Source organism: Zerene cesonia, chromosome 19 (genome assembly GCF_012273895.1).
Source record: "Zerene cesonia ecotype Mississippi chromosome 19, Zerene_cesonia_1.1, whole genome shotgun sequence".
NCBI classification, from domain to species: domain Eukaryota; kingdom Metazoa; phylum Arthropoda; class Insecta; order Lepidoptera; family Pieridae; genus Zerene; species Zerene cesonia.
The window spans coordinates 10243321-10269413 of NC_052120.1; the positions used below are offsets into that span (position 1 = coordinate 10243321).

At 35.1% G+C, this 26093-nt stretch overlaps 1 protein-coding gene across 2 annotated transcripts in view; it reads right to left on the reverse strand.

Annotated features, from left to right (window-relative positions):
• The window catches only part of LOC119834588 (apoptosis-resistant E3 ubiquitin protein ligase 1), a 31667-nt gene extending 6006 nt beyond the window's left edge, over positions 1 to 25661 (reverse strand). The window contains exons 1-10 of one of the 2 annotated variants that reach the window (XM_038358984.1): positions 25412 to 25661; positions 12244 to 12409; positions 3145 to 3353; positions 2742 to 2881; positions 2320 to 2460; positions 2066 to 2174; positions 1463 to 1650; positions 821 to 1019; positions 434 to 630; positions 15 to 164 (exon numbers count right to left, since the gene is read on the reverse strand). In XM_038358984.1, coding sequence (XP_038214912.1) covers positions 15 to 164; positions 434 to 630; positions 821 to 1019; positions 1463 to 1650; positions 2066 to 2174; positions 2320 to 2460; positions 2742 to 2881; positions 3145 to 3353; positions 12244 to 12409; positions 25412 to 25580 — 1668 coding nt within the window. In that variant the 5' untranslated portion in view covers positions 25581 to 25661. Of the gene's footprint in view, positions 1 to 14; positions 165 to 433; positions 631 to 820; positions 1020 to 1462; positions 1651 to 2065; positions 2175 to 2319; positions 2461 to 2741; positions 2882 to 3144; positions 3354 to 12243; positions 12410 to 23248; positions 23495 to 25411 lie in introns of those variants that run through there. The other variant, XM_038358985.1, reaches the window with a different exon arrangement.
• Positions 25662 to 26093: the final 432 nt, after the last annotated feature.

Below are 26093 nucleotides of genomic sequence, written 5' to 3' on the forward strand. Positions count from 1 at the left end.
CGAGAGCTGGTCACCTTGAAGCTGTCCTCGCCGCCGCAGTTGGCGATGAGCAGCTGCGTGAAGGTGGCGGCGAGCAGGTCGCGGCGCGCGCACTGCAGCCGCAGCGCCGCCTGCGCGCCGTCCTCCAGCACCAGCTCGGCGCTGCGCTGCCCCTCCACGATCAGCTGCGGCGGACACGCTCGCCGTCAGTGCCAGCTCACGAGGAAAGCCAAAATACCATCGGATCGCATAGCGAGGGATATATACGAAGCTACCGTCAAAATTATAAAAAAAAAAATAAACAAATAATTGTCCTTTATACTTAAATAATTGTATTCACTCCCTTTTTATAAAGACTCACTTATCGAGTCAGTTTTTTTAATAAGGCCCACACAAAAATACATTATATAATAGAATATTACATACAACAACCACTAGTTTATTTCCAACCGACCTTAGTAGACGGGCACACTCTAAACGACGTGATCCTCTTGGGTATGATCTTCAGTATGTAGTCCTTGATGATGAGCTGCTTAGGGCTGAGGCAGCACAGCACGCGGCGCTGCTTGCCTGGCGACAACAGTTTCGCCTCGTACGACACGGTCGCGCGCTTCGACGACAGCTGCCGCTGCACTGTGGCCGCGTCGCTTGCTGACACATAGAAATAAATAAATCGTGAATAAAGCGCATCTAAAATCCGTTAAATCTCTTTCATTCCCAAAACACAAACAGATATTTACAGATTTAATACGACTAAATGTCACTTTTAGAAGTTTACTATATTTAAAGTTTCAAATCCAAATCTTATATAATTTATTTTATTTAAAAAAATATAACATACGAGTAAGCACAATACAGTCAAATTGTCCATTATGCAACAGTACGCCCTCGTAATATATAGCAGCTCGGAACACGCCAGCGCGAGGAAAGCACAACGTCACGCTGACGCGCTGATTCACGCTGTCGTACTCGAACTGTGCAGCTGTTGATATTGACTCATCTGATTCCCCACCGATGGGCTTTATTTCTATCGAGAACCCCTGAAAATTTCGATATTATTCATTAAAATGATAATGAAACGCTTGTCTACATTACAAATAGCAATGGACCTAAAACATAGTTTTGTGAAACACCAATAAGGTAATCGGGCTTATTTGTTTTCATTAAAAGAAAAGTAAATAATTCTATTAGGTAATAAGTTTGTTAAAAAAACCTTGTATAATGTAATATTATGTATTTTTGTATGTGGTACATAGAAGAATCTGTTTCTGGTGGGCGAATATTTATGGTATTTTTATATATTATGTATATTGCGCTGTGATTGATTGATTATTTTTGTGGTAGAATAGTTATGGTGTCTGTGGGATGGTATTTTTGTAGTTTCTACGTGCTGCGAACGCGAGCGTGTGCGCGTGTGCGTGTGCGTGTGCGTGTGCGTGTGGGTGTGCGTGTGCGTGTGCGTGTGGGTGTGGGTGTGCGTCACCTCCGCGTCGTTGTTGGCGAGCGTGGCGGGGTTGTCGTAGTGGTCGCGCGGGTGCACGTGCAGCGCGCGCGGGCGGCCGGCGGCGCACACGAGCGCGGCGGGCGCGCGGTTGACGCGCGAGCGGCGCGCCGCCACGCCGCCCGCCACGAACCACTTGCGGAACGGGCCGCCCGCCGCCGACGCGCCGCCTGCCGCCGACCGTGCCATACTTATACTACACTTTAGACCAGTTCGAAAGCCTCCTCTAGACTTATCGAGTCTATGAGAGGGTCGACAACAAACAAATTATTTATTCACTAGTTGCTAATGAGAGTTCACGAAAAACATTGGCTATGAAAAATATTACTAGGAGCAAAAATATCCTAGACTATAGTAAATTCCGATAAAGCTTTTGATAACGATTCCCATCTCATACAATATAGACAATTTTTACATAAATATTTTGCTATCAATACATCATAACCGTTAACTTTAAATATCCCCAGGTAATTAATTCTAAGAACCTAATGGTGTGGTGGGGTCACATAACGTTACGTTGTAAAGTGTGTTTATTAAATACCAAAATTTTAAAAGTCTATTGACAATATTATCATGAAAACTTACCAATCATAACAGATATAACGTAAACTCCGGCGGTTCGAACCGTGAACTTCACTCTTGCGGTATGCGCTAAGGCCGGCTGTCCTGAACCCAACTCTACGACTGCTGTAACCTACAATTTTTTTTATTACGTTATTCAGTTATTATTAGATATTTATTTCATTCTATAATATTCGAAATGTAGCTCTGAAATTTAAAAGGTCAAAAAAAAAATCAAAAAAACCCACCAAGGGGTACACCAAGACGTATCTCCATACCTTTCTAGTTCCGTGCGAGATGTGGACGGTTAAGTCATCGGTGTCGCAGATGGGGTAGGGGTGTCCGTTGCGCTGGTAGCAGTGCACGGTGAAGCACATGGTCTCGCCCACTGGCTGCGGCTCTTCCCAACCCCATTCCACCTGGAATAAGTGTGGTATTATTAAAAAAATGTAAAAAATGTTTTTTTTTTGCGATATGTACATAAGTCTATGTTAATAATTCAGTTACTTCTGTTTACTTTGAACTGACCATAATATAAGGTATTGTTTATTTTGTACATAGATTTTTTTTATTTCTAAGTTAATCACCTTTTAATTACTTATTTGCTGAATTTCTAAATAAACATAACTTAAGTATATCAGCATCACGTTTTTATTTATTTATTACCACTGTAGCACTGCATCGCACAGTAACAGAATACCTTACAACTGGGAGGATGCAGATATTTCCCCGTCACGTACTGCAGCAGCGAGTGCTTTGCCTCCGGGGCCAGCGACGGTTGCGTCATCGCAGCCAGCGTCACCAGCCCACATACCGATACCGACACTATTAACATCCCTCCTGAAATGCATCGTCACCTTCATCATTTCTTAAGTTTTCTACTACAGTAACTAGCTATCACATTAAATCACGAGTTCTTAAGACCGACAGTATTTAAACTATCATTTCATAAGGCCGTAAAAGCAAAACAAGCATTTTGATTATATGTATACGAAGCTAAAATAAATCTATTCGAGGTTTCGTTTAAGTACACAATGAAAAGCTGCGATTGCTGAAGGCATATGAATCAGAACAATCTAGAACATTATCTATTATCAGCTCACCCCACGTCCAAGCGTCTTGGTGCTTACTGTTTTTCACCACAGTGTTCCACAGTTCGTTCTTTAATGCTTGCAACTCTTCCTTCCCAGTGGGCAGGCTCTGCCGCGCCAAAGACCACGCATTGAAGTCCTTGGCGTCGATAACATGCCGAGCTATGGAGTCCTCCAGCCAGTACACATCCTCTAAGGAGGATACATCCAGACTAAGTAGCCTGAAACGAATAATTATAGCAGTATGACAATAATGAAATACTATTCAAAGTAAGGTAAAAGGTACTATTTGGTACCTTATTCAATGTTACTTCCGGTTCGCTCTAGATTGGCGCTGGATAGAAATACTCCATGCTTGGCAGAGTCCGCACTGCGATTTATTCCCGCGAGCGGTTAGCTGGTTTAATTACGAAACCGCTCGAGTTGCTCACACAAATTATATAGGTAGTTTATTTCTAAAAACAATTTTGGCGGGGTTTTGCGTTTTTTTTTACCAGCATGCATTCTATCAACAATTAGTAGCGGGAAAACACCGCAAGTGAGGCCGCTTGTATTCATGTCGTATTCGTTTGCTTCAATCACAAAATCACTATTTTTTACGGATTAACCGTAGAGCGGCCTAGCCCCTAATATACTCGTATGTAGCTTTCTTTAAGTAAAATATATTTTATAACCAATTTCCGAAAACGAAAGAAAGAAACACAGAGGTTGTATGTTCGTATGTGTGTATTATTTGTTTTTGATTATGAGATGTTGAGTAGTTTTGAAGTCAGTTTAATTTTTAATTAAAAAATAATTTAGGTACTTAATCGGAAACTTATTTAATACTGTCTAAATTTCAAACAATCAAATAGTAGATTTCGTCTAGCTGAATATAGCCTAACAATAAACGAACAACATAACGTTATTATAATATATTTGTTGAACGGAAGCAAAACCTCCAAAAATTTCCCATCTCCACACCCTTTTAACAACAAAACAACCCATTGTTAATCGAATAACATACATTCTGCGAAAATGTCGTTACTTATTCCGCCCTAAGCATTAACATAAGTCATAACACACGCTAAAGGTACAAATGCTGCCCATTATTGGCCTTACCCATTATTTCTATTCATAGATCAGTCGAAACGGACGATTAACCCTAACCAAAGGCCCATTAGCGAAATGGGCAATGACAGCATGCACGCATGAATTTCAGGTAACGTTGGGTTAACGTGGGTCGAATTTGGGGCCTGTCCGAATCCTTTTAGATCGCTCGTTGAATAATGTACAGCGCAGAGTGCATTGCATTGTTACGATTCTATAGACGGTCAGTGATACAGGACATTACAGTACATACATACATTTCGTATATTTCTACGGCGGTTCCAGTTCAATTCCTAGGCAAAAATTTAATTTCTTAACCGAGCTTATATTATAAACGCTTTTAAACATTTTAAGTGTTTTCCATACATTTTGTATTTTATTGTTCCATTTTTTACAACATTTGGAATATTACTGATTATATGATCGCATTAATACTCTTTATGCAGCGATCAGACCACTATTTATTTAATGTTTACTTCGATTGTTTCAATTTCTATCAGAGCAATAAATAGTGGGGAAATAAATAATTATCGATTTCTCATAACAAGTATTGAGCACAAAGGCATAATAGTTTTAAAACGCCACCAGAACTTCTCCTACCAAGTAAACAATACCCAAATGTATTCTCTAGAATAGATTATTGAATTCCACGCGCAATGATTTCTGTTGTCGAAACTTTAATTTATATCCAAGAATTTTTTATATTTTCCACAATCGGTATTGCAATTAAAATGAGTAAGTGTTATTTTAAGGTGGGCCGCCATTTCTACTTTTTTTCATTTTTATTTTCAGTCTTTTGTGCAAAATGAAATGAAATACGGCCAGTGGAGTTCAGCGCTCAGTTCAGCTTTATGAAGATCGTACAATGCTGACTATTTTCAACGGGCTAACTATACATAAACTGTAGCTTAGCGAAAAATTTAACTAATAATATGAAACATAATTTTCTCCTGAAAACTGAATATAAATTATATATCCAAAATTTGTCATTACTCGTAAATGCGAACTTACTCCAGAAGCAGAGTTACATAAGGCTTACATAGGCGCAGTCTTCCCATGTAATATTTATTTAAAGATATCGTAGTTTATACAGAGCAATGTATAGCATTATTATTATTCACCAAAAAGGGAAGGAAGGGACCAAATGACAACAATTCCCTATCATACACAAAACGAATCACGATAATCGGTTGAAAACTAACGAAGTTATCAAATAACAAAGCCAAAAAAAAAACAATCGAATTGAGAACCAAGGAGGTTCTCTATCGATTTTGGAACGTCGGTTTAAAATATACTATCTGTTATATCTTAAAGCATTTACCATCGTTAGTTGGAAGCATAATCATCTTCGTTAATACTGAATATATAAAACTGAAATTTAACCCAAAATCCAACAAGAATAATGGATGTACATTAGAATTCGCGCCGCAGCCGTCCCCGGGGGCGAATATGAAGATAAATTGTAACGAAATTGACTGTAACATAATGTCTGCCGAGTCATGCCTAAAAGATTTTGTATCCATCATTTTTCATAACATATTTACATTTTACATCAATATTTTAATGGTTTTCTATAGGGAAAGATTTAATACAGCTACACCTCTACATATGAGTTGGCAGACAAGTAACTCATTACGTCATTAATTTAAGCTTTTATTAGTGCATAATCGTTTATAACTTTGAATATTGTACGCGCGTAAATACCTACAATATATTAATTCGTATTTCGCTTTTTTATAATTGCAAGTATTAGAATTGAAATGGAGTAACTTAAATAAAAAATTGAAAAGGAGGAAAACGTTCACGTATTCTAATATACCTTTATAAAGATTCATTACTAATCACTACAAACTATAATATATAGCAGTGATGGCTCAATGGTGAGGACCTCGGACCTCAAAATCGATAACTCGGGGTTCGAGACCAGGCGAGCGTGCAGGAAATAAATTGAGTTTTCAATTTATCTGCACATATGGATAACATCACAACTGCTGTGCTGATGATGATGACATAAAACAAAGTCGCTTTCTCTGTCCCTATGTCCCTATGTATGCTTAAATATTTTAAACTACGCAACGGATTTTGTTGGGGTTTTTTTTTTTATAGATAGAGTAATTCAAGGGGAAGGTTTATATGTATCACATCTATTAAACTACTCCGAATTTGACGTGTGCGAAGCTGCGGGCAAAATCTAATGATATTATAAAGAGGTGACGTGTAAAATTTGTGACGTTGTAGGGGGCGAATCTCAGGAACTACTAGACTGTTTTCACCGTTAATATTTACTAGCTGTGACCCGCGGTTGAAACCGAGTAAGCGTGCTGCGTAACCGTATCCCGTAGGAATATCGGTATAAAAAGTGCCTATGTGTTATTTCAGTTGTCCATCTACCTACGAAGCAAAATAGTATTTTTATTTACCAATAGATGTCAGGAAAAAAAACAACGAATAAAACACGAATATGACATTTTCTAAAAAAAAATTCCTAGCTGGATCGATTTATCGCCCCCGAAACCCCCTGACCTACTAAATTTCATGAAAATCGTTGGAGCCGATTCCGAGATTCCAATTATATATATATATATATATATATATATATATATATATATATATACAAGAATTACTCGTTTAAAGGTATAAGATACGTAATGAATGAATGCAATAAGCTATTATGTTTCACGGGGTCCACGAGCGACGGCTGGTAGAATAATAAGTAAAAACTTTAATAGTACAGGTAGTACCTGACAAAAGTCATTATCAGTAGAAAATAACGAACAGAGATTCTGTCAGCGCATACCAATTGGACGACAAGAGTAATTGGACGGGATGGCCTATACTGTTTTGTAGACGTACACGTTTGTTGATTAAATTTTGATTGCTGTGTGTTCCCAAAAAGCGAAGGACATTGGTGCCAAATATATAAACAAATGAAATAACGAATTCAAATCAATTATTGTTTACAGGTGGTGCGAACTTGGGTGACCTTTTTAACACGCTTTAATTAGTTTCGTCTGTTTCTTTGTATGTAGCCTTTAGACTCATTTTGACCCAATTTTAACGCAGAGGTTTAGTTCAAAACTTTGTACATTTATCAATACAATAATTTCATTAGTTTATTTTATCCTAATTAGGATCGAATTCAATTATTGCTTTCCTTGCGTAAACTCAGTATAAGAGCAAATGAGATAGTTTAATTAATGATATCAATAAAGCGTGATTTTAATGATTTTTTTATACAATATTTATTTTTAGAAAGATTTATTGATCTTATATTGTTATACACACAACTCAGATATCCTACAAAAGTTATAAATGCGAAGATGTGTGTGTGTGTTCTTTCACGCAAAATCTACTGAACCGATTGCAATGAAATTTGGTACGTAGATTGCTGGACAACTGGAATAACATATAGGTAACTTTTTATCCCGATATTCCAACAGGATACGGACTTAGGAGGGGAAACCGCGGGGCGCAGCTAAAACATTTATAAATCTTTATTGTTTTAGGATAGTTTTGAATCCCGTTGTTTTAATTTAATAAATTGTTATTACGTATGAGGTAATTTTTATAATATATTGTAATCGTGATTTATATTAACGATTCTGTTGTAGTGTTAAAACTATTACATACACTTCGATAAAAATGCATTGCGTGCATGTAAAGTTTTCAAGCAATTCTTTTATTTTGGTTGTCATGGCGACAATGTGTTTTATACGTTGCGATATTACAATTAATGATTTATGCCATATGTTAGTAAGTAGTGTAAATGTTAGTATTTAATTTATCCTAGAATAAACGACCAAACAAAATTAACTTGCTGGATCAATATTTTGAGCTGAAAGTTACTTTAGTTGACATTTTTCACACGTTGAAAAATCTTCCGAACTTCACCGATAGATGTCGTTATACACTCCATAGTCGCGCTATCATTATTTCGTCCACAGCATGATATAATGTTTGTATTGTTTGCAATTCGATAACAAACAAACAAGCTTACATAATAATATACTAGCTTCGCCCGCGGCTTAGATTCGCGTATTTTTGCAGCTTTTTAACTGCCGACTGGCGGTTTAAAGCTTCGATAAAATAAATAGGTAATAAAATGATGGTGACTCAGGAAAATCATACAGATACTGTCCCAATCCACTTTGTTATTCAGAAAATATCATTACACCTATAGTTACAGGGTATATAATGCACACTAACAGTCAAATGGAGGTCATTCTGGCTCGAGCTCGTTTACTTTGCCGCAAGATTGACTAGACCCAACTGCATTAACTTGCTCAGCTTGATTGAGTACTGAGCGTATCTGCTATTGCTGAAGCGAAGTACTATATCTGATCCTTTACAACTAATGAACGAAGCAGTTTTCTTTTAATAGCCCTTCTTACATCTATTAACTTTATTTTTTCCGGACCTCCCTGGTATCCTACTAATATTATAAATGCGAAAGTTGTAAGGATGTGTGTGTGTTTGTTGCTCTTTCACGAGAAAACTACTGAACCGGTTGCAATGAAATTTTGTACGTAGATAGCTGCACAACTGGAATAACATATAGGCAACATTTTATCCCGATATTCCCACGGGATACGGACTTACGCGAGTGAAACCGCGGGGCGCAGCTAGTTATCTATACACTACGATTCCTCGTCCACCAGGTTGTCTGGAAAAGATCGCTGCTTAAGCGATAAGACGGCTAGTTGTGATCTTCGTATTTATAAAATTGTTTCTCGTTTGTACACTATATACGACATAACCCACGGCGGCAGGAAGAAGATCTTATGCAAGAATTCCCCACTTACAGAAAAGAGGTGGAACACAAATGGTTTGATGATATAGCTAATAAGAGCCCGTTTGTCGTTTGTTGACTATCCTATAAAACATTGGTAAATTTTCTAACTCTGTATGTTTGTTATAAACTCTTTCACTAACAGAAAGCTACACTATTCAGTAGTGACATTCCACTTTTCATTTCATGTAATTTCTTATTCAGGATCAACCCGCACAAAGTCGAGGCAAGCGGCTAATGTAAATAAAATAAAAACAAAAACTATGAAATACAAAGAATATTTCAAAATAAAAAGTGAAAAAAATAAAGCAAAATTAAAAATAATACATCAAATATCTTGTAAGCACAATGAAATAAGATACATCACGTTATTGTAATGCTACTCAATATACCGGACATAAGATCCAAACATAAGAATCACCATGAGTATTAAACGAAACCGGGGGCTTAATCAAAAACGGAAACAAAATGGGAAATGTAAAAGAAAAAACAGCAGTTTGTGATCCAGTCCCATAGCCCGGAGATACAATGAAGAAAGCGATTGTTCTATAAAATATTCAATCGGCTTGAATCCTTTAACCGGCCCATAATTTAGCGAGGGTTTCTCCACTCTCCTTAACGCATTGGGATTCAATGAGTTCGTCTAATAGCTTAGTAGCAGACTAAATAGTTGAAATGTATGAAGTCCCTAATTGCGCCTTTGTTCATAGTAATTAATGAATACAGTATGTGGTAATTAATTAACAAATAGATCTTCGAAAATATATATGAATGTAAATGTCCCTTTAGGGCGTTATTATTGTAGAATGTAAAAATGCGGATTTATTTTCCTGCAAGCACACCTTTTATGATAAAATTTCTTCTTTCAACAAATCTCATTTCTATCTAAAGCGTGCGGTGCGCCCCGGCTTCGCCCGTGATACACATATAGAACTCAGGGATCACGTGGATACATATTTAACGTTGATAAAACTTTGAAATAGGTCCAATAGTTCCTGAGCTCAGCGCGTTCAAACAAACAAAGAAACTTTACCGTTATAATATCGGTATTGATAAATAACGAATCCTGTTTGAAATATTATTTATATTTCAGACGATTCTGAACACAACAACAAAGAAGTTTTAACTACGACAAAACTTGCATGTAAGTTTTCAATAACGTTTCGACAACTAAAGATTTCTCAAATCTGCATTCACACGTTATACTCTCTGTTCTGGTCGTGATTTGAAATAATTGATCATTAATTATATTCTTAGTATTTTCTTGTGTTTGATTTTACGCGAGAATACACTTTGAAATTAAAGACTTTTAAACGGATTTTAAACGCGATTTACGGTCACGATGATTCCTTCATTTAAAAGGTGTTGCTTCTTCTGAGCACTCGATCGCATAGAATATTAGAATCTTATCAAAATTTATGCAGCATAAATTTTGATAAGATTTTAATTTTTGTGCAAGGAACGTGGAATAAGAGAACGTCTGTTTAACTGAAATATGGAATCCTCTTTTATAAAGTTTAAAGAAGAATCATGCCGCTGTATCGTTATTCCGAAACTAGGGGATTGAAAGAAATCGGGCATTTTAGTATACATAACAAATGACGACAATATTTGTGAAACTGCTACGATCTGATAAATACGTATTATAATGCAATAAAAATGCATAAAATGCAATATATACTGATAAAATAATATAGTATATTTGGTGAGTTTGTTTATTTGTTATTCTTAACGCGCTAATCTCAGTAACTGCTGGACGGATTTTAAAAATTCTCTCAACGTTGTATAATATGTACGCAATCCCTGTATGTTATAGGCTATATGTGTACCACGGGCGAACTCGGGGTGAACTGGTAATTGAATATTTTTATATACAGGCAATTAATTCCTGTGAGTTCCACTTGAATTTATTAAAAACGTGCATTGAATTTCAACCAATAAGGACCTAGACAACAATTTACAACGCGAATTTCCATTAAATTTCTCGACAGACTACAGACTGGTCAAACGCATACCTAAGCCATTCCGCTGTAGGTCCATAGGTGGGCTCACCTATAGCCATTTAAAGACAATTTTATTTTGTACAGCATCATACATCATACAAATTCTATTTGTTTCCCGACACCAGCGTCCCAGCAGACTCAAATGAATACATGATAACATCCTTTGCAGATAAGCGTACTTTCTAAAACGTTTCAACCAGCGTCGAACCGACACATATCAGTAGAATAACAAGTATCACAGCCCGCACTGCGACAGTTTTGCATAATCTTGCGACTTACGCTTTCATCGGGACTGCTGTGGACCCTTCGGCATATGGAAAACATTTTCAGGAGTGTGAGACTTGCTTATGACACGCCATTTAAAATGAAGCTCTAATGCGCTATTGTTTACGGTGTAAAATCATTTGTATTGTGTGTTATGATACTAATTTGATACTCCATGTTACATAGTTTTTAGACCAGTACTTCTAGACCAGTATATATAAATGTACTTGCTGCGCCCCGTAAGTCCGTATCGCGTAGGAATATCTGGATAAAAAGTTGCCTATATGTTATTCCAGTTGTCCAGCTGTCTACGTACCAAATTTCATTGCAATCGGTTCAATGGTTTTTGCGTGAAAGAGCAACAAACACACACACGTCCTTACAAACATTTGCATGTAAAATATTAGTAGGATAGGATTACAAAATAAATAACAAATCCTTCTCTGACTAGCAACATGCAGACAGATATATTCAAAAGAAAACGCATCGAACAAATAACACGACTTATCGAAGTTCAGCGAAGTGCGCCACAGGCGACTTGTAGAAACTTATGAATACTACGGAAATCTTCGCCGACTTGTTCCTATACTGGTGCGTTAACAAGCTAGTTCTATATTTTAAGCTCCAGATAACTTTTAAAAGGACTACATACCATCCGATGATTATAAAGAAATATTCTGGCTGTGTTTTTTGAAAAGTGACAGCTAGGTAGGATTAGGTGGTAGAATATATATTGAGTATCTTTTATAACTTTCCGTTTTCGCTCGAACAGAACAAAATCGTGAGGGAATATCAAGAAAATTTCTAGATAGATACCACGATATGACATTTCCAGACAATTTTTTAAAATAACCTTTGTATCTCAAATGTGAAGAAGTTAGAATTTTAGTACTTTCAACTGTACGTAGTCAATCAATACAAACTAACTCACTAAGAAGATAAATATTGATAAAAAAAATAACTAACTTCGTATACACATGCTGGAGGGACCTAGTCGCCAGCCACTGGCGCAGCACCAACTTCTGCTGCAGCACCTGTGCAGCTCTGCGCAGGCGCTTCTCCTCCGCCGCCGGCAGCTCAGGCAGCCTGTCCAGATGCTCTGGCGACGCACAGCCTGATAGCGTGGAAATACCTGAAACATAAATGATACTGCCACTATAAGCATACAACCCAATAAAGTATCCGAGACTTTAAAATAAACATAAAGATAGCAAAAGAGCTGAACATAGCTCTGCGATACCAGAAATGTTATTTATTGTAGTTACCTGCCGAAATAACGATAATTGTGACGTGAAAGTTGAAATGTAGGGCGGAAAGATTATTATCACAAGACTGAATGTAACAAATGATGATATGTATATTTTCACATTAATTAATTTTTTTGTTGTATAAAATATAAAATTACTTTATAAATACCTAATTAGCATAGCAGTATTTTTATTAGCAGTAGTTGGCTATAATTATGACTGAAGAAGTCCATGATTGTATATGAAAACATAAAAAACTTGTAGTTTAAATAAATAAATAAACAAATATGAACATCATTCACAATGTTAATGAGCATCTTTAGAATTAATAAAAAAACATTTCAAAAATTCTAGCCAGGCACCAACGAGCTCTGTCAATATTATTAATCGTGGTCCAATACCATTTTCAATCTAATATCGTAAGTTGGCGCTGCGTCAAGAAGAAAAGGGATTTCATTTTTCAATGGGACTTTTAAAAGCATTACGTCACAGCCACGAACACTCAGATCGAGTTCTTGTTTTATTTTTCACTGAAAATATTTTCATTTTTTAATATCTTCAACTCTATAGACCGTTATAACAGAAGAAATTTAATTCACCGCACCGAGGGAGACTCGGCAATCTGACAATGGACTTGGCTATAACCAATTTAAGTTAGCAACCATTAATAATAATAATAATAAAACCATTTTTGATATTATAAAACTTTCTGTATTGTATTTAAATAGGTTATTGGATTTAAACGACCAAAAAAATTACCGACATGTATGCCTACTAGTCGCCTCCTTGGTACAGTGGTTAACGCGTGAGCGTAGAACCAAGGGGTCCTGGATTCGATTCCCGGTGGGGACGCACAAAAAAAAATGTCTCGGTCTGGCAGGACACAGAAGGCTGATCACCTACTTGTCCGTAAAGAAAATCGATCAGTGAAACAGATGTACATCATCTGCCCCATACCCCACTAGGGGACACGGGACTTCACTTTATGCCTACTAGCTGTTAATTCAAGTACGATTGTGCTTTTGTAACAAACAACTTGGAGGACAAGGTTAAGAGTATGGAATTATGTTTGGGAATTTTTTCGGAAAGCGCTTGCTTTTTGTAATTAACATTTTATACATTATAAATATATGTTGTTACACGGCGTAGGCTTTTAACAGATGATTCCATTATTTGTTCCTAAGAATAAATAATTTCGCTTCTTCTCTGTCTGGATGAAAAATACTATCTACTCAGTTATTTTCCCGAGTTATATGTCACGGAGGTCCATCCTTCTTTCCTCTCACTTTCTGCTTCCTTACCCCGTACCCCTCAGAAGCGGACAACGCATCGGGCGCTGGTATTCGCTTACTATCAAACGAACCACAAACTCGGTTGCCCGTTATAATATAAAAAATAAAACAAACAAAAAGCGCTGAAATCTGATAAATTTTCAATAATTGGACAAAGAATGTTGATGTATACAAGCACAAATCAAAATTATGAGAAAAGCCAATTATTTACGAGATTTTTCCCATACATTTGTTGCGGTTGCATCTCATTGTTCATCCTACTTCCTATCCTATCCTATTAATATTATAAATGCGAAAGTTTGTGAGGATGTGTGTATGTTTGTTACTCTTTCACGCAAAAACTACTGAACTGATTGCAATTTGGTACGTACGACTTACGCGGGACTTACACGGTAAATCGCGGGGAGCAGCTAGTGTCCCATAAAATCGATTTCCTATCGTTGTTTTATTCCAAGTTTAGCACACTACACGAACAATAGACAACGACACTTATCTGCAGTAACTTTGTTGATAGACGGTTGCCTAGTAACGTCTGCCAAGGCTGGACTACTTAGCTAACCTCCACATTTAAGCGTTTCTGACGCTTAACTAACTTATGAAAGTAGGGTACTTTATGGACATTTTGTCCGCAATTTGTAGCAATTCTGACACAAATTACAACTCGCTTACTTTTCAACGGATTTTAAACGCGATTTATTCATTATATTATTAACCCGACGTTTCGAACACTTTACAGCGAGCGTGGTCACGGGGAGACTGTCTAATATAATGAATAAATCGCGTTTAAAATCCGCTGAAAAGTTTTTAATTTCTAAATGTATAATACTCGCGTGAAACCAAACACAAGAAAATACTAACTCGCTTACTATAAATAGGCTATGCTTTGTGTACAATACCCAGTGTAAGATGGTGTGAGTTAGAGCAATGGTGATGTGAGAGTTAGGCTCTAAGAAAGTAGAAAGAAGGGTGATGTTCTAAGAAGCCAATAGGCTCGTTACTAAAATAAAATTAATAAACGATACATATTTTAAACTTATTTCCAAAACAGAGAATTCACTTTAAGAACAATTCAAGTTACGTCATGTTCTATTGTTTTAATATTAAGTAACGTATCTATAGAAATAACTAGCCCATCTTGCTATTTAATAAATAAATTAAAAACAGGCCAGGACACCAACTAAAATGCATTCATTATCAAAAGTTTCTCAGCTTCTCTTCTATGATTGAATTTATGTAGAAATAAATGTACATTTTCAAAGCTATAGCTAGCATCACCGTAACGTTATTCAGTTCCCAATTTAAGATTTTCTTCCAATTGTTAGATATCTATATATCAACTTCTTTTGAAATCTCTCCATTTATTTTTTATTAGAGTTAAAAAAATGCACATAAGGAGAGTATGGCCTTTTTCGAAAGGGACTTAATAAAAGTATCCCCTATAAATGTTCTTCCTATATACAACTATTATAAAGCTAAAGTTTGTTTGTTTGAACGCACTAATCTCAGGAACTACTGGTCCGATTTGAAAAATTCTAGTCTATCCGCTAGTTATGAATAAGCTCAATTCCCATTTCTAACCCATACCTACATTCATTTTCAAATGAATATGCATGCAGTCCCACGTGCTGTTAGTTTAAAATTAAAAACTCAATCTGAAGTGTTCGCGCCAATAAATCCAGGTGCATAAAAATTTCACACAATTTACTGAACATCAACAGATATGGACGCCCGGGGCGCTGCCGCAGCACCCGGCACGCCGTGTCATGAATACATATGTTTTAACGAACCGACACAATCATAGAGGGCATCATTGATAAAGTTAGGTCATTTGCGATGTTTAATTTATTTAGAATAAATACTAATCCAACATGTCGCTATGGGAAATACTACACTTGATCCACAGAATGGACATTTTTGCACTTAACTATAACATCCTATCTTACTAATATAATACATGCGATAGTTTGTGAGGATGTGTTTGTGTTTGTTAGTCTTTCACGCAAAAACTACGAAACCAATTGCAATGAAATTTCGTACGTAGATAGCTGGACAACTGGAATCACATATAGTCAAGTTTTATCCCGATATTCCTACGGGATACCGACTTACGCGGGTGAAACTTCGGGGCGCAGCTAGTCAGATATAAAAACAGCAATTCACACCAAAGGTTTCTCTGTTTCCTTATCCTACTTTATTGTCTCAATCTACTATTAATTATTTCCGAGAGGAAAAAGTTATTTTAATCATCTCGCTCGTAATTATGAACACAACACATTTTATTTCACCATTAACTCTTAATATAAGCTTGTGAATAGAGATAAAGAAGATAGCACACCCTGTACATTTTCATCAATTCTTGAATAACTTACAGCAGATATTATTAACACAACATTATACGAGATACTAATGTTTCAAATCATCATAGAACTAGTTGTGAAATAAATTGTAATGTGTTAAATTAATATTTACTAATGTATGAGTTACTACATCTAACAGAAATTAACGGTTGCCTTCGATCAATTGTTTGGGACGAATTATTTTATAAGCGGATACATTTTCATATTAAATGGCAAACAATAAATAAATCCCTTACATAATAAATAAACAACAATTTAGATGCTGTATAGATGTATATAGCGCAGGTTTTGTGGGTAATTTATTTATTGTATTTCATTTTTAACTCTTTAAAATACCCATACAAAGAAAAGGTAACTATTTAAAGTCTCAGCTTGATACTGAAAAACACTAGACCAGCACAATGAAACACATTATCATCCTATCCTACTAATATTATAAATGCGAAAGTTTGTAAGGAAGTGTGTGTGTTTGTTGCTCTTTCACGCAAAAGCTACTTGCGGAACCGGTTGCAATGAAATTTGATATATATATATACGTAGATAGCTGGACAACTGGATTAACATATAACACCTTTTTATCCCGATATTCCTACGGGATACGGACTTACGCGGGTGAAACCGCGGGGCGCAGCTAGTTAATTAATAATGATCTCTTCTAGGCAACCAGAGTATATTATACTTTTGTACAAATTCGTTACTATTCCCATCATAGTTAAAACAAAATCAAATCAAAATTTATATAGCTATGACCTCACAAGTCACCGGGTGTTACAAAGCGACTTTTTTTAACTTTTACACTTGCGTGCTGTCACGCGATCCTTCCTACAAAATGTTCCACAAAGTTCCACTATGACCGGCCTTGCGGCAATATTATCAGCTACATAAAAAACAAATTAGCTACACGACCATACATGAAAAACAAATTATTTTAATACACAAACAATCTATGGAGTCCAATAAAAGAGTTGGAATGAAGCAGGATTTTGAGTGCGGGGTAGCAATGTAATTATCATTATGAAGAGACATCAAAGAATCTTCGTTTGATTGCTTGTTTGTACCAAATCAGCTCAGAGACATCAGGATTAATTTTAAAAATTCTATCACGAGCAGAAACCGGCATTATTCCTGAGTGATATGGACTCTTTTGTTTTAAGCAGGGCGGACCGTCAATTGAATTAGACTTTCAAAACTCCACTCGAATTGTATTCCTTTCCATATTCAAATTAGACTGTATAAAGCAGTTAATGAAGTCGTATAATTCAGTCACGCATCCCTTTAAATCATGACTCCCTTAAGATATTATTTTCATATAACTTGCAACATTTTCCTCACCTAGTTATATATTTTATAGGTTGGTGTTTCTACTGGGTTATTTGTACATAGCATAACTTTGATTCCCACTCCATTCTTTATTTAATGTGCAGAATTATTTACATATTATTGCTAATTGATAACAATTATATTTGCTAAATGAAAATAAATATGATATGTACATATGCGAGAGATTGCCTTGCGTTTCTCTTTCGGTCGAGAGGCCATAAGCCTTAGAAAGGTATATGTATCTAGGTTACCTAACATTATGACCAAATTACTCATATGTATTTTATTTAGGTATTATTAAGAACGGTATATTTGCGATCAAGTTTAAGAAGCACTATATTTCAAAGAGTACAGTAAATGTTACACTCAATTAATATACAGCAGACTTCCGATAAAAATACTGTACGGTTTTTTAGTCAAATAAGATAGTGCAGTGGAGCTGGCTGGAGAATGGACGCTTTTACGTCGAGTTGACAAAAAGCCCTCGAGATCTCTTAAATGTTTGCTCTTGTTATTTGTTATATATGTGTATTTGTTTAACACATGTCTCTATACATTTTTTCACCAATAATCTACGTAACCCTTTATCATATTTTAGTGGGGTGTGTGCGGAATGAAGCAGAACGGTTTTCAATTACATCCAAAAATTATATATATAATCTACGGGAGATGATTGTTAAATTACTTATTATCCATGGGCGGTGGTAGCGCTTACCATCAGGCGACCCACTAGCTCCATTGCCGACGGTGACATAAAAAAGAAATATCCAATACTACCTCTCATATCACCAGGATATTATACAGAATTGTGCTGATAGGAATAAGTCGTAGATTACAGTTGTGTTTTACTGTTTTAATTTGTAATATAATTCAATAGATATGTTTAAATAGATTAAGTTGTTCATATGGGGATGACACGTTCGGTTTTTGAACAATTCCTTTTTTTTTTAAGTGAAGTTTTGAAAAAACCCTTTACCCATAAATAAATATCTAAGATGAAAGCATTAGGCTTTCAATTAACTTTCTATAAAACTCTTTGAAATTTTATTTCAATATATTGTAGTTCTTCTTTTTAAACTTATCAATAAATCAAAAACATGTAATATCCACTTGCATAATCTATAATTTCAGTTTTGATATATACTCTTATTCAAATTTCGCGTTGGCGTTGAGTGAACACGTAAGTATACAAATGGCGATTCGATTGGTGAATTTATCAAAATATACTTCCATCCCTTTCCTGGAAGTTATAAGCTAAAAGCTCCTACTTAAATCCCAATTACATGAGATGAGATAAACTTTAAGGCTGTTTTACTTGGCCCCGTGTTTTCATCCGCGTAAGTCTGTATCCCGTCAGAAAATCGGGATAAAAAATTGCCTAAGTGTTATTCCAGTTGTCCAGCTATCTACGTACCAAATTTCATTGTAATCGGTTCAGTAGTTTTTGCGTGAATGAGTAACAAACATACATATACACAAAGATCCATCCTCACAAACTTTCGCGATATAATATTAGTAGGCCTTTATTCGGTGGTAATCGATCTTTTAGAAGTATGTTAGGAACTTTCAATCCGTTGTGGAGTTTAATTGGAAACTGAAGCTGTAATCGATATGTTCTCTTGTAGGTTATTTACAATCGACCCAATTTAGTCGTTGGCCTGTCCTATATTGGATTTTGTAAAGTGTTACTCGTTTTACACTACCATTATTACTTTTGGATGAAGCATGTTAAAATTATATAATAAATCAATTACTTAGCCCGTATTACTTAAGTACTTTATTTGATGTTAAGACCGATAATAATATTTTTGCCGTTTTCAGCTGTTGATGCCATGATTTAACATTTTTCGTTTGAAATAAATTAAATACTCATATAGATGACTTGCAGATATATAATTTGACATTGAAATAAATAATCTGTAAACCCTTTACTTTGTTTCCACAGCAAATATATTAAGACATTATAATTATTAAGACATATTTATTAAGAGATATATATTATTAAGACATAGATAATTATTAAGACATTAGTTTACTGTAACATATCTATTTATTAACCCACGTGAATGGAATAACTTTCAGCCTTGTATGGAAGTTCAAATAATCCAAGTAGGTATATGTTACCAACTCAATAATTTCCTAACGTATGAACTTATCCACTTTCTCCCCTATAATCACAACTCAAGATTCAATTTAGATCCAGATTGAAACGGTCAGAAGACTCATCATCAACGTGTTATGCGAAAAGCAACTTTATAGTAATGAAATAAATCTGGCTCGAATTAAAAACTTCCGATACTGTTTGCCGTAGCGTACTGTCGCATGTTTTAATCACACATCAAACTTTTTCCTCTTTTGACTCGGCAAAGTTTTTTAATCTACCGTCGCTAAGTGAAAAGGGACCTCATTTTCTTTGCGTTTAACAGAACAGATACTAAATTAAAAAATCGTTTGCAAACTTTATATAAGATTCATAGATACTACCGTCTTTAAAAAAAGGGAACATAATGTTGATATGTGTATTATTTTTGAAATCCCCATCCTACTTACACAGAATGTAATTCCCATTCCATTGAATGAAAAGAAAATACTAATCAACTACACTTTCCTAAGATTAAGTTAGTTAGTTACTTTTTAATTGTTTGATTAAGTTAGAATGTTTAGAATCATCATTATTGGTCTATACTTACATCAAAATGAATCTAAATTATTTTAGCACATGCGAAAATCTAACAAGTAGACAGCTTATGAGATTGTTATTTCAAACCCTGCTGTTCCGAAACATAACATATTTATTGGACATAAGCACGTACACAAGGAAATAAATTTTATAATTTATCATCAGTTAACCGCTAAACCACTTGCTTTCACACAAAAGTCCGGAAACCATCATACCATCAAGTCGTCAAGGGATCTCCGAGCGCCCCTCAACTTTCCCTAACAAAGAAAGTTTCCCCGTTATTCCTCCCATATAACAATCAATCGATGCGACTTGTTGCGCGAATTAGGGCACCGGGAGCAGCGACCTGCCGCCCTCTTCCTGGCCTCAGCGTCGATATGCACTGCACTCGCAAACGGATCAATGTAACAAGTCTGCAAGTTTGCTAGGATAATCACATTGGTAGGTTTGTTGGGTGGTTTGAGCAAGGCAGGGTAAGCATATAGGTGGGCCACCTAATGGTAGGTGGTCACCAAAACCTATACACTGGTGGTGTCACAAGTGCTTTACCGGACTTTTAAGGTGCGAAGTTTCATACAAAATCTGAAAGGCTTATTGCCTAGAATATATACCCTGCTGCTATATTATAGAATTTGTTTAGAATAGAGTTGACTGATGAACATATGGTAGGCTATAAACACCAACCATTAAATGACAGCATTTAGTAAGCTGTTATTCAGAATGACGTTTAACAAATTGCTGATAATCTAAGTACCAGCATCCTCAATCGCTGTGAACGCTGATTTTCTTTTATGTTTTGGCAATGCTAACAAAAGATCCACATTAAACACTTTACTCGGTCTTCAAAGGAAATTCGAATTTTTATTTAGTAAAACCATCCCTATGAGGATTATTGACCATCCGATAGTTACCTTAGTTACCTTATAAATATTAATATAATATACGATTTTACATAGATTTAAGTATAACATTCGTTATCCCCTTGGAGCCCTCCAATTCACTCTAAATACAAAGTCGGCTGCCACTCACAACAATAATAACGATGCCTTAATTTAATAAAGGCTTGGATACGGCAGATGTTTTTACTTTCTTATTACTTGACATTGAGAAATGTCAGATAGGCAGTACATCAGATTCAAATTTATTTATTCCTTGCATACGTTTCTATATTAGATGATAAATATTAACTTAGTGTTTGCCAAGTGAACTGGCCATGCAATTGATATATTTTACAGTAGCTCTAGTTTATATAAAACTATAAACATACATGTATCAAATTGATGACTTCAACAAAGAAAAAAAATCGTATATATGAAAATTAATCATTAACTAATTATAAAAACAAAAGAGATTAGACTTAATAATATTTGAATGTTAATTTGATTAAATATTAGACAACTTACTTCGAGTTCTTTTGTATAAATCCCTCAAGTTCTACACTAACACACAATTACATCAAAATATTTTATTATCAATGTATTAAACGAAACCAAGCACGTTAATAAATTTTATTTCTTTCTAATAGCCTTATACTTTATCTTTAACTATTGTTTATATTTTCTTTTTCTTTTTTCTTCTTTCTATAATTAATGTGTAATAAAAGTGTTGAAATAAAGTAAATAAATAAATAATACTTTCCCACAAAATTGCATCAATAAAATCTAAACAAATGGCATGAGCACATTATTGCTCGCCAAAACAAATGCATCCGAACCATGTCTCAACGACAGAGTATCCCACAAGTCAGCGTTAAAAACTTAGGCCCACAAATCGCAGACGATAAATCCTCGAAGAAACTTGGATCGTCCAACTGCATAGCGCGTTGGCACCGTGCCAGCCACCAGCGTTATGTCCCAAACACTCCACTGCAATTGATCACTTCTACTTTTACTTCGGAACGAACGAAAGGTTTTGTGTTCAACAGTCTATAATTCCCACCCGTCTATTAACCTCTGCCAACTGTTAATGCTGCGAAATTTGGACCGGCGAGCAATTATAATACAACCTCTGAATGCAATATAATACTTGCAATTGTAAGATTTCTTTGTTAAATTCGTAATATATTCAAACAAAACGTTACATTCAAATATTTTATTCCGTAGATATTAACCTGTTTGTCCTACTTTAACGCAGGACGGAGCAATCACCACATTGTTTGTGTACAAATAAATTCAGATGCAATATAAGACAAACATTAATACAGAAAAACGTTGCTCCCTTTTGCGAGGAGGTAGAGCGTTATCAATTTTCCTTAGCCACGTGAAGCAACGGGTAAAAGCTAGCGCACATCAACTTATGTAACAAAATTTGACTTGCCAACCACGATTGCTGTAATTTTCGTTGAAGGCGCTTTTCATCGCTTAATAACGCTAAATTTTATGCTAGCTTGGCGAATTTCTATCTTAATATCTGCACCAAAATGTTTTCAATTTTAAAAGACGAAATATGCATAAAGTTTAAGCTATAGTTAATTTTTCCCGCAGAAATGAAAATCATATGGAAGCTGCCTACTGGGAATTTCAGTTAATTACAAAAAAATTCAATGTTTTTGTGACAAAAAAGAAATATTTTTATAAGCGCAAGGGAATATCGAGTAAGCCAACGGGGAACGTAACAAAGCGTTAACCCGCGCCACTATAAGAATCTCTCAGAACTGAACCTTACTTGAATTTAGCATAAATTAAATTACCCTCAAAAAGTAAGTTAAAAGTAAAACCGCTCCCTCGCGATGAGAGCTTGCAATAGAGACCTACTTGACCCCACTCAATTCCACTTGAAAACTACTTTTTCTAGTTTTTTGCCACCTACAAGTGAAGAACGGTGTTTTTTATTTGATTTTAATACTTTTTTTTAAATGAAAACTTGAGAACTTTTATTTAAAGTTATATATAGCTTTTGATTCGAAATTTTAAACCATATCATTACAAAAACCTCATCAGCTGATCTGCTCTATTTAATGAGACATTGTTTACATATTATTATACATTGATTATTTATAGATTGAAAAAAAAAGAAATTATCTTAATTCCATAATGATTTAACACACATGTTAAAACCAAGTATATCCTAAATTACCTGAAAACTGCGATACACTGGACAGTAACGATAGTCCTGAGTGGCGACTATGCGAAGGGTGAACCATTCCGATAGAGCAAATTTCCGAATCCTCAAATTGCCACATTATGTAGTTTTGTATCAACACAAAAGGGGTATCAATGCCCTGAAAGGGTTCAGCTACCTCTATCGTTAAACGAAACGTTTATTAGATTTTTATCATTCAGTCCGTTTAATCGTTACGTTTGGGTGTTACGAGATGTTTTTAATACAAAAGAATTATCAACGGTCATATTTAATGATGTGAAGACGTGAATCGCGAAGGGACGTGCGCTCGCCGCGGCGGTCGTATCGCGACTGGGCGGGCGGGTACTCGCTAGCCCCCCTCTTATTTTTGTTTGGGGGTTTGTGGTTGTGGGTGGTGGGTGACGTCATGCTAAAGCTTCATCCTGTAATAATGCGCAACGACCGGTTTCGCAGGCACGTATATCATGGCTATGGAATATTGACAAAAACAATAAAAACTCGCTATAAAGAATGTTTGGACAGGATTTTTGCGACAAGTAATGTTGTAAGCCTTTATGTATGTAATGTTGAATACACTACACATAGCAATATGCAGAATAATTCTTGCGAAATTATTCGCCTACACGTAACAACCCTTATATCCCTACTGATATAATAAACGCGAAAGCAACTGTCTTCCCTCCTTCACGTCTAAATCAATGAACCGACTTGGATGAAATTAGGTATAATTTGTAATAAAGAAAGGACTTAAGAGTTTCTTGATTAGTCTATACCAAAAATCCCACGAGATCGGGAATTATATTTTCCTCAGACTACGCAAGCGAAGGCGCGGGCGGAAACCTAGTTGGAAAACATGCCCGCATTCTCATCTTGAAAATGAGTTTCTTCACTTAAATCTAAAATATTTTTTTATAAACCAAGTTTACAGAGGTAATTACCCTTTCATTGAATCAAAGGTCACAGGGAACCACTGGGTTGGAATGTGCCTTCAGCTTACCCCTTACCATTGCAACATGATGTACAAGTATTGGCATTTGAATAGTGTTGTTTGTGGTTTTTATTTTTTATTTGTGTTGTGTAAAATAAATGTATTTATTATTATTTTCATTGTATTTTAAGAATTTGTCAGTAAAACATGAGAGCACAGAAAAAAAATAATCACAATTTTTACCAAAATCATAATAAATTTTATCTTTTCTTTTCTGTCTTAATTAAAAGATTATAAAAAAATTAAGTAATATTCTGAATACTAAATTTAAGCATTATTTACATTTAGCTTTAATTGCAAAGTCTTTTTTATTATAAAGATTTTATAATATATTGTTACATTAAGGAATAATGTCAAAATTTTTTAATAAACCTATATTCTTATCCAATTCAATGATAAATATTTAAATTTGTGAATTCTTCAAAAAGTTTATGTTAAAAGATTAATAGGGAATAGTCCCAAATCTCTGGAACAATTTTCTTACTTTAAATATTATTTATTTATAAAATGTTCTATGCCCTAACATTTAAATAAGTTAGTATGTAGTTCATTCCAAAAATACATGTATTTTTTTTATGTTACATTGGGCATACTGTCTGGCTCATCATTGGTTTGTGATTGATGACTGGCATAAGCACAAAAACCTTGGAGGGATGTGGGTGTGCGGAGCTTTGAGCAGAGAGTACACTCTCTTCATGTATCCCAAGTTATATTTACTTTAAATTATAATGATTAGTAAATTTGCTGAATAAGATAGAAATAGATTGAACAAGTTAATATACATTGTTCTTACAGTATAAAAATAACTATATGGGATTGTAAAATGAATGTTACGAAAGTACAAAAGAATAGCATTCATTTGCATAATAGGGTGTGAAAAGGAGCCTAATAAAGGAAAAAAAATAGAGTAACCTCCTCCTCTCTTTTAAAGTCGGTTAAAAAAATCAAGACCCGTTGCCGTATTAGCTATCGCCCCGTTTCCTATAGTCGGAAAAAAATTAATACTCCCTAAAATGAAATAAGTGACACACATTTCATAAATAAGCGCGAACGTATATCGTTTAAAAGCTAAATTAAATTATAGGTGTTTAAAACAAAATTATTCAGTAAATATTTAGAAATACCATAACGTACTGCCTAGAACGAGAGTAGAGAATTGAATTACTTACCATAATCTCTAAACAATTTCTTATATTCCCCTAAATCACTTTGCTCGAGCCACTCATCAACTTGCGCACTTTCTTCAATTAAATCAGTCAAAATATCCCTTTTTCCGATAACTATCGCGTAAATTACTAATAACATAAACGTTAGTGTTCCTAAATATTGCCTAAACATATTTGTCACGTTTATTCATAATATTTGAATTATTTTGAAAACAAACACACACACATACACGCCCCCATCGCATGTCCAATTTTTGGTATTGACATGACGTTTGACATTTTGCTTAATATTTTGATTCACCAATTTACGTTCCATTATACATTTCATAACTGAGTGAGAAATATAACAATCCAAATATAACACTCCTCTAAATAAATATAACTTCTGAAATGGATAGGTGGTCTAACAAAATTAGCAACATCAACATCTAAATTTCTTTAATATTTTTTGTTTGTTCTTTATGGGGATTTTTATAAAATAAACTAGCTGACCGCAAACCGGCAAACGCTGTTCTGCCCTACTTTTATTATACGACATACACACGTAAATTCATTCAGCTGTTTCGAAGGAGTATGGTTATAAGAATTTTATATAGAGAGAAAAGAAGAGATTACTTAAATATGTACTTATACAAAACTATGAAAACTGTATATTTTTTTTTTTGTGTTACAATACCTACGTATG